The sequence below is a fragment of the Amphiura filiformis genome, chromosome 10, assembly GCF_039555335.1.
Source record: "Amphiura filiformis chromosome 10, Afil_fr2py, whole genome shotgun sequence".
NCBI classification, from domain to species: Eukaryota; Metazoa; Echinodermata; class Ophiuroidea; order Amphilepidida; family Amphiuridae; genus Amphiura; species Amphiura filiformis.
The window spans coordinates 14,554,836-14,565,369 of NC_092637.1; the positions used below are offsets into that span (position 1 = coordinate 14,554,836).

The 10,534-nt window shown below is 38.4% G+C and overlaps 1 protein-coding gene across 1 annotated transcript; it reads right to left on the reverse strand.

The window, feature by feature from the left end:
- Positions 1-2,114: 2,114 nt before the first annotated feature.
- Positions 2,115-7,758, reverse strand: LOC140162135 (uncharacterized). The gene is made up of 4 exons (XM_072185410.1): positions 7,691-7,758; positions 5,136-5,973; positions 4,035-4,192; positions 2,115-2,449 (listed from the first exon to the last, which is right to left on the reverse strand). Exons 1-4 carry the CDS (start codon positions 7,750-7,752, stop codon positions 2,161-2,163), a joined length of 1,347 nt encoding a protein of 448 aa, XP_072041511.1. The 5' UTR covers positions 7,753-7,758; the 3' UTR covers positions 2,115-2,160.
- Positions 7,759-10,534: the final 2,776 nt, after the last annotated feature.

Sequence of the window (10,534 nt, forward strand, 5' to 3'; positions counted from 1 at the left end):
TTAATTATCTGCACTGATTGCCTATCGTGTGCAATATAGGTTGATAGCGACAAAAAGTATGTCAATGAACAGATAGCATCTAGATCTTACAAAATATGTTTATTTCTTGACTATTGACCCATGTTTAGCCAGTCTATTCTCAACATGAAAACAAATAGGAGTGTCATTTGATGTAATGAGATGATGCATCATGTTGCAAAGGATTCTGGGAAGGGTAAGATATCTTCTTTGGGTTGGTTACATTGATTACATTTGCTGTAGGCTGTTAAAAATATATCACAAAACAAAACAAACAAATAAAAATATTTGAAGGCATTTTACTTAGTTGCATAATATTAATTTACCAATAAATATTTGGCATAACTACAAACTACAGAATACTAATTCTCTTTGCACTTTGGTGGGTTAAGGTTTAGATTTAGGGTGTGTGGGTAATCCCCAGTGCTGTTCCAAATATTTATAAGTAAAATAAGGCACTGTTGTTTTCCTGAAATTGAAAAACTATATAGTAATATAAAAGTGGATACTATAGGTTAATGAATGCGTATTACTTGTTGGGATAGAAATTAGACAAAATAATGCATGTGCACTGACAGGAAGAAAAAAAACGCACATGATTTTTACCATATCACTATGTTGGAAAATAGAATGAATGCATCAACCCACCCGAAAAATGAATTGATCCTTCGCGACGCGAATGCATGCACAAGCACTGCGCATAGTACACAGAGTGCACATTATACACAATCAATGCACTCTTCTAACCGTATTTCTGATTGGCTGCTTTGACATAGAAGCTAGTGTGAATACTAGTACTTAAAAGTGGTAATTTTCACACAATTATATTTCTTCACACACAACTAAAAAAACAAACAAAAAAATTACATTAACTATAATTTCAAGTGTACATTTCTACATGGAACTACACTATGACAGCAGGCCTCAGATTCCGAGAGGTAAACCCTACCGGGTCTATATACTCCCTGAAGAAGGGACATAATCCTAGAGAGGCATTTTTTGGATTTGATACCCCTCGCCAGAGTCTCAAAACTAGTGCTATAGTCTAGCTTTTTTCTGACCAAGCATGGGTACCCGGCAAGAATCCCAAGTACCCCCAGGCTCATGATACATGCATGCCATTTTGAAATATAATTATGTGAGGTCCCTTCATAGGGAGTCAGCACACATATAGTAAATGAGGCAAAAAACAACATTGGTATGTCTCAAAGCATGCTCAAAATGAGAAAAGTTGAGATGCACAGAACATTCAAAACTTACATTCTTAAACATATAACAACAGGGACTGACTTTTGGAAATTGGAAAAGAGATGTAGAATGCTCTTCTGGTCAGTGGCAGCCCAGGATTTTTTTTGGGGGGGCATTAGGGGGCAAAGTGATTTCAGGGGGAATCCATAAAAGTGGAAATTTTCAGAATTTAGGTTTTCCTGGAGGGCAACAGGGGGCAAGAGTTCTGACTGGGGCCCCCCTGTGGCGCCGCCACTGCTTCTGGTGTCTTCAAGAAAGCTATAGAAGAGCTGTTTGCACCTGTGGCCATTAAAGCATAAAGAATTTAACAAGTTATCTAGAGGAGCTATAAATCGCTCTTGCAAATGCAACTTAAGAAGAGCTGTAGAGGAGTGATTGCTCTCACTCTTCTCAGAAGGCAGTCCCTGTTAGTAAAGTATTTTCACTAATTTGTGTTTTACACAATTCTTCGAACAAATGCTTTTAAAAACATATTTTTACTAACATTTTTGTTAGGGGGAATTTTGAACGGTCCGCCAAAAATTGCTTGCCCCCTCTCTGCATGCCAAAAATTGCTTACCTCCCCTCTCGGCCTGCCAAAAAAAATCTTTGGATCCCCGTCCCCCTTTGCACATGCCAAATTTTTTGGATCCCAATTTGCAAACTTTAACTGGTCTAGATATATGTTGCGAGCGCAGCAAGCAGGAAAATTTGCATATTATAAGCGTTTCCGTACTGTTTTCCTATTAGCCTTTTTAGAGCGTTTTAATTAAATGTATGTGTGCCAAAAGTCGCTGCCCCCCTTGGCTGGCCAAAATTGCTTGCCCCCTTTCAGCTTACCAAAATCCCCCCCCAATTTTACCCTCCCACCAGGACACATAATTATTGCACAGCTCCTAAACCTTTCCAGCTTTCCTAGATTACTGGTGTACTATGCATAAAATCATTTTCATACGACCGAGTAGCTGTTCTAAGCAACGGACCCGAATCATCAAGATTCATCGATCTAGTCGATGCTCGTGAAGATACCCTGTGTGTCCCACCAAGGGAAGCTTGCGAAGACAAATGACCTTTGCTGAAATCTTTGGAAGACGATGTGAGTTTGGTTCGATAGTCCATCAGTTCCTGCCACCTTTCTTTGCTTTTTAGAAGCTGATTATGTTTGAAGTGCTCGTATGTGAAATGCGGAGTTTTCATTTCGTACCTGAAAAATAAAATGCAATGTAGATTAGTAAATTTCGCAGTAGTCCGTCGTATGTGTCCACACTGGAAAGGCATTTCTTGAACTACAATGTTGTACCCTGGGGCTTTAATCAACTTTCACAACTTCTAAAAGGTTAAAAATTAAAAAAATAAATAAAAAGATTACAACAAATTGAGGGAAACAAAACCCCAGAACATCTGAATATCTCTTTTGTGGTTCATAAAAAAATAGGAAAAAAATTGGTTGAATAATTCTGTTACCATATATAAAATGAATCAGCCTAACTGTGTTTACTGGCCATAAGTGTGAAAGGACCTTTTGGTCGCATTCCCATCTCCCTCATCTCACCCACATGCCATACTCACCATTTTGGTGTATGCCCTCCAATTCTGTATAACTCCTCCTTTACAGTACTTAGAGTTATAACCCCTTTCCCATTCTTGACAATATATCCCCCATTCCTAACCTCAGGCGGTGTCGATTTATGAGTCACCCATTTAGGTAACCCCCACCTGATATTCACACTCCCTGTGTGGATGCGCGTATTTTTTTGGGGGGGGGGTGCTTTGGGGGTGCGAGCCCTCCGGGGTAAAAGCAGGGGGCTGCCAAAACAAAGGGCTGGCAAAAGAAGAAGGGGCAGCAAAAAGAATTAGTAAACCTGATGGTACGGTAAAGCTCCTGGTATATAGGAAACCAACCCACACTGACCAATATATCAGTTTTAAGTCAGAACACCCTCTCCATCAGAAAATGGGTGTGGTCCGAACTCTATTTGACCGTATGTACAGTGTGGTCACGGAAGAAGCGGATAGAGTAAATGACGAAAAACATGTGCGTGGAGCCCTTAAAAACTGTGGCTATCCTAAATGGGCAGTAGACCAAGTCAAAGAAAAAATGAAACAAAAATCTAAAGCGGCTGTGAAACCTAGCGCAATGAAAGATCAAAAGAATGAGGACAAAAGCAAGGGGATGGTAGTGCTCCCTTATGTGAATGGAATTTCTGAACGAGTTCAAAGAATTTTCAAAAAGCACAAAGTAGACACTGCAATGAAGCCCCATCAAACCCTCAAAAAGATATTGTTCCACCCAAAGGACAAGAGAGACAAACTAAAGACATGCAATTGCATTTATGAGATTGGCTGCCAAAATTACGATCTTAGTTACGTTGGTGAAACCTCTGTTTGTTCGGGATTAGGCTCGCAGAACATCAAGCGGAGGTCAAAGTCAGCCATATCTGATCATGTCGCTAGAGCAAATCATGTTGTCAACTGGGAGGACTCCAAGGGCAAAATTGAATTTTCTTCAGCCCCCCGGGGTAGGAGCGGCCACGGTACGCCACTGATTAAGGTCACGTTTTCCATAGAGTATATAGATTTCAACTGCAATAGCTCCTAAAACCTCCTCCCCTATCTCCCATACCCACTCATATTTGTCCTTTACACATATTTTGGCGTAGGTCCTCTGAATCTTAACTCCCCTTGTCTCTTGCTTTCTTCTTCAGATTACCCTTCATTCCTTCCATTATCCCATAATCCCAATCCCCTCTCCTACCTCCCATCCACACATATATCTGCCTCATACTCACCATTTGGGTGTAGGTCCTCTAATTCTCTCTAACTCCTCCTGTCTCTTGTTATCTAATATTTTTTCTTCTTCTAGTCGTAATCTTTCCATTCTCAGTTTTGCAAGTTCGTACTGATGTGGTGATGCAGTAACTGACTGGGTTATGAATTGCTGTGAAGCCTGGATAGAGGAGAAATGAAGAACTTTGAATACATAATCTATGTAAGTGTATTCAACATTTAATCAAAACAAAATTCTTTTCAATGGATATAGGGTGCAGATGGGTTTTGGTATGACGGTATAGCATAGTGGACAGTGAGAATTTGCAAGTAACTTGATTTAATTTCCAAATTTGAGTACCTTGCAAAATAAATTGCTTGCCAAATGATGTCAATAATTTTGGAAAAAAACACATCGGCCAACGAAGATGTGAAAAACAGAATAAGATTTTTTTGCCTTACTGTGGGCATGGTTAAAGAGTTAACTGCACATCTGGATTTATTCATTAAGTGTTCAACATTTGGTGGCAAAACATTTATATGATAATAGTTTCCAACTCACCAAGGTCCTGACCAGTGTAAAAGAACATTGTGATATGTAAGGACAAAATTACTTGCCCAAATCCTAATGTAAACATTTAGTAATTGCGGGTCTATAGTTACCATGGTTACTGCACAAACCTGTTAGACCTTTACGTTTTTAAGCGCAGCTAAATAAAAAGGCTGTAACACTTTTGTATGGCATTTTATATCTAGATACAGTCTAGAAACCGTGGACATCCACAATTCCTGTGCGTCAACTGTTGTACAGAGATTTCTCATTTCTGTGTCTTCATTTGCTGGCCTAACCCCCCCACCACAATAATTCTCAATTTATCTGCGTATTTCTATATGCTTTCTGGAACAAAATTGGAATAAAAAACAAATTGACCTTCTCAGTAAATCTCATAAGCCTTTGCGAATACACCTGAGATGTCGTCATTTGACATCACGCCGATCTGCCTTGTTTATCAAACATTCTTACTAGCTGTGCATGGCAAGTTGGTGTGACGTCAAATGACGAGCGCTCTCAGGTGTACTCGCAAAGGCTTATGGAATTTACCAAAACCATCATTTCTACTAACCTTTAAATAGTTATAATCACTACTAGCTTCTAACTTCGGATTCCTCCCTGACAAATTCAAGGCACTGTTTGGTCTTCTCATGGTTGCATAGGAAGTGTTCGGTGGCTCGGACTTGGCACTCATTGGACGGTAAGACATGGATTTAGTACTGGATGGTCGATGTGAATACGATGCATGGTTAGACGGTGCAGGAGATACAGTGTTAGCAATAGACCGCATCGTCCCTAAAGTCACTGGGAAATACTCTTGGGCTACATCATCAAGTACAACCTCGGAAGAGACTCTCTGTTGAGCTAACTCTGTTCCAATCATCCCAACCGTCCTATTTTTTGGCGATGTCTTGTGCATTTCTACTCCCATACTCTCAAACACAGGATACTCAGAGGATTTGGTCAAGTGTACTGGATCGGTAAACCACTGAGTGTATGGATGATGCGGCTTTCCGACTAAAGCCGGTTGTTGGGTTTGTTCACCTATTTCTTGATCATCGCTATCTATTAATTTTTGCAGCTCTTCTTCAAACATATCCTCCAAGTCCTCATCACTGTCGTCCATTCTTTTCGGTAGCTTATTATTAAAGCTAACACTTTTGTTTAAACTTTTGTTCAAACTACTGTTAAGACTCCTCAAATCTAAACTGAATTCTCCAGTCTCTTTTGGCTTCTTTTTCTTTGATTTCTTTGGCATTTCTTGAAAGTTTGAACTGTTTGCGGAGTTAAAGAGAACATTTATGGAGTCCCAGTCTGTACCAGAGCGGTTCAGGGTCGTATGGGAAAGGTTATGTGAGCTTAGAGTCTTCTCTGAGTTTGTCATATATGTCCGCTCATTAGGCTTCGTCCTGCAAATTATAAGTTAAAAAACAAAACAATGGAACAGTCAACATCATTTAAATAATGCAGGAGCTCGGGTCAAAAGCATACAAAAAATGCCGCAGGCTCACTGATACATTACCCTCCAGACCCATAGGGTAGAGTCCAAAGTTTTACGGAAAATGGAAGAAAATCATGGAGGTACAACACGGAAAATGACATTTGATGACATGATGTGATAACAATTGTTAAAAGATAAGAGAAATAAATGTTAAAAACAATCATGAGTTGTGTATGTCAATTTTAATGATAAAAATACTGTTAAATAATACCGAAATAAAGGTATGTTTCCGACACGGATCACAACACGGAGAATGGATTCTAGAAAACGGTAAACTTCGGACTCAATGTCAAAAAGACAGACTCTCTGCTGACTTTTAATAAAACATCAATCCATGGTATTATGTTACCCACTGTTGACTGCCTGTCTGAAGTCTACCAAAGTGTCACAATATATGGACCACTGTAACATGAAGATTATAATTTGAATTTGGGCTGGTGGACTTATTGATGAGGGTCCATAAATTTCAAACTCAAATGCCTCCCTGAAGATTCTGGTTTGAAGTTAAAAGGGTAAACTAAATATTGGAATGGGCCGGATACGGTAGCCGATGAAGCAGTGGCGGCAGGCAGTCTGGAAAACATTGGAATTCAGGAATCTCATTGGGAAATTATGGGTTTTTTTTTATAAAGAAATATATAAGAAATAGTGGGAAAACTTGATATGTTAGAAGGAAATTTGTCTATATTCCTGGGAAATTAATAATTTTTCCAGGCCTGGCAGCAGGATATTTTTTTATGGGGGGGGGGGGAAGAGTTGAATCTTACATTACCATGAATAGGCCTACAATCGTGTAAAAATCAAAATTTTAAAAAAACATTGAGGGCATCCCCCTCAGCAAATGCTACAATATGTTTTTTACATGTGTTTGAACAACCAGCGGAGCGATTGCAGAATAGGGTGCAACTCTACTAGTTTTATTACAAGACTGCCCTACCCCAACCCTAAACTCCGTAAACGAGGACTGGACTCAAGTCTAGCAAGTTGCACCCTATTCAGTAATTATTCATCTTTTTATATGGTACTTTTATCTAAAAAGAAAAAAAAAAACTATTTTAAAACTCGGTGCCTTCAAAATCTGTACCAAAAATCTCTTTCCCCCTTTCAAGCTTCCAAAATGATTTCTCCCTCTCAAGCTTGACAAAATGTTTTACCCTCCTGCATTATTCCTGTGCAACACGTGATTATTGCACCACTTGGGGAGGAGGTTTGGGGCATGAACCCCCCGGGGTAATAGCAGGAGCGGCAGAAAGGAAGGGCGGCTGTTGTTAGGTTGCTATTAACGCTAGAGCATTGTAGAGTATAGTATTATTCTCTTTTATTTTTGCTCTTCACTTTAATATTCAAACCATCAAAAAAAAATTGGGCCAACCTTTTCGGCAAAATTCATCTTTTCCCCAGGGGTATAACTTCCTTGGCCACATGTCCAATTGGATCTTGCCAACTTCAACTTTATCTGCATACCTGCATCATCATAATTTTCATGTGGCATGCATGCATCGCATGTCCGAATAGCGTCCATAACAACCACATGTTGTCATGATATTTCATGACACAAACAGCCAATTTTACGAGCTGAAGTGAAACTGAATAGTGTCATCATCATCTTCAACATAAATATTTACCTTATGGGCGTTTTTCTGCCATGTAAGACGAAGCCATCGTCCGGACGACCAAACTCGGACATCTTTTCGTTGCCTTGATAGTAATGTTTATTTATGTGAACTTTGACCTCAATCAATTAGCGTTCGTGGATTTTCACAAGGCTTATAAGTGAATTTAAGTTATAATATATCCAGTCGTTTTCAAGCTCTTCCATTCATCACAGGGCCAAAGTGAGAATTTGTAAAGACTATTACTTAGGGACTGTGCAATAATTATGAGCCCTGGTGGGAGGGTAAAATTGAGGGGGAGGGGGTTTTGGCGAGCCGAAGGGGTGGGGAACTTAAAAGTATTTTTTGGCAAGCCGAGAGGGGGAGGGGCAAGTCAGTGATTTTTGGCAAACATTTGTGGTAGGCTATAAGCTTCTATAAACAATTTTTTGGCGAGCTGTTTTGAAATTTTATCATTCCTATTGCACCCCGGGTATTGCAGTATTGTACAGCCCCTTAAAATGCCCATTCAGTGATTTACTCATCCGGATGATCGTAAAAAATCATCAAAATTCAGATTTTGGTACCTTTGTCAGGCTGCTAGCGGCCAGGTTCAGCCGAAAGCCACATATTTAAATAAGACCGTAATAATGCATTTTACATGAATCTGTAATTTATGACAGTAGGCCTACCAGTATAAAACTATATGTATTTGAATGGGGTTTCAACTTCATCAAGTCATACTGCTGGTTTTTTTTTCCTTTTTGCCAAATTTTACATTTCAAAAATACCACATGAAAATTTGAATAACCCTTCAAAAGCAATTCATAAACAATTTTTTTTTTACACTTTCGCTAGGATCACTGAATGGGTCTTTAAAGAATCTTTAAAGAAATTTGAAAGAAACTAGAATCTTCAGAAAAAGCGAAAGGGGGCAGTAATTTTTTTTTTTACTCGACCTGAAGGTATAGGCCTACATTAAAATTGAAAAAAAAAATCGCTGCTTTCGGAGCTCTTCAGCAGTAATGTTTTTTGCCCCCTTCTGCAGTGGCTCAAACCCCATGCCCCTGTATGCATAATTCTCGGGGCAGGCTGATCTGGAAAGCTGGTTACAGAAAGTCAGGTTCAGCCGAACTGAAGCCGAAGGGATTTTAATAAGACAAAATCATGCATTTTACATGAATCTGTAATTTATGACAGTATATAAACCATAAACTATGTATTTGAATGGGGTTTCAACTTCATCAAGTCATATAACCATGATAACTGCTGGGTTTTTTTTCCTTTTTTGCCAAATTTTACATTTCAAAAATACCACATGACAATTTGAATAACCCTTCAAAAGCAATTCATAAACAATTTTAATTTTTTTACACTTTCGCTAGGATCACTGAATGGGTCTTTAAAGAATCTTTAAAGAAATTTGAAAGAAACTAGAATCTTCAGAAAAAGCGAAAGGGGGCAGTAATTTTTTTTTTTACTCGACCTGAAGGTATAGGCCTACATTAAAATTGAAAAAAAAAATCGCTGCTTTCGGAGCTCTTCAGCAGTAATGTTTTTTGCCCCCTTCTGCAGTGGCTCAAACCCCCATGCCCCCTGTATGCATAATTCTCGGGGGGGCAGGCTGATCTGGAAAGCTGGTTACAGAAAGTCAGGTTCAGCCGAACTGAAGCCGAAGGATTTTAATAAGACAAAATCATGCATTTTACATGAATCTGTAATTTATGACAGTATATAAACCATAAACTATGTATTTGAATGGGGTTTCAACTTCATCAAGTCATATAACCATGATAACTGCTGGGTTTTTTTCCTTTTTTGCCAAATTTTACATTTCAAAAATACCACATGACAATTTGAATAACCCTTCAAAAGCAATTCATAAACAATTTTAATTTTTTTACACTTTCGCTAGGATCATTGAATGGGTCTTTAAAGAATCTTTAAAGAAATTTGAAAGAATTTTGAAAGAAACTAGAATCTTCAGAAAAAGCGAAAGGGTAAGGTAAACTTTTTTCTTACTCGGCCTGAAGGTATACATTAAAATTGAAAAAGAAAGTCGCGCGCTGCTTTCGGAGCTCTTCAGCAGCAATGTTTTTTTGCCCCTTCTGCAGTGACCCAAACCCCCATGCCCCCGTATGCACAATTCTCAGGGGAATCGAATCCCAGAATCAAATGGTGCGTCCCTGCACATCGTGTTTTAATACACCATTCAAACAATTGGTTTTATTTTTTGAGGGGGATAATTCATCAATTAACAACAATAAATGATTGACCATGAATATTGAATAAGGCCCCTAACAGTCAATTTTGAGTTTCCTGTCACATAATTTCTGAGAACAAGTGAGTTAACTTTTTCATTATTCATTATTCATTATTTGTCTGCCTTTCATTAGGCCTATATGACCAACACGCATGTAAAATGTGTTGTTATTTGCTGCTCACTCACCATGCTCACTTGAAGATGGATGTTTAGTCCAAATGTACGGTGTACCATCTCCGCCAATTCCCCTTTTTTAATTCCCCCTTTTTTTAATTTCCCCCTTTTTTTTATCTAATTCCCTGATTTTTTTTTAATTCCCCATTTTTTTCATTTGATTCCCGATTTTTTTTTATTCCCTGATTTTTTTAATCCTTGTTTTTTTAATTCCTTTTTTTAATTCCCCATTTTTTAATTCCCCATTTTTTAATTCATTTTTTTAATTCCCCATTTTTTAATTCCCCCATTTTTTAATTCCCTCATTTTTTAATTTCCTAGTTTTTAATTTTCCTTTTTTTTAATTCCCCTTTTCTTGGACAACTACCAGTATGTGCCTCGGCCAAGATTCTGCTTTGTGAGAAAAAAAAGGGGGAATTAAAAAAAGGTGGAAATTAAAA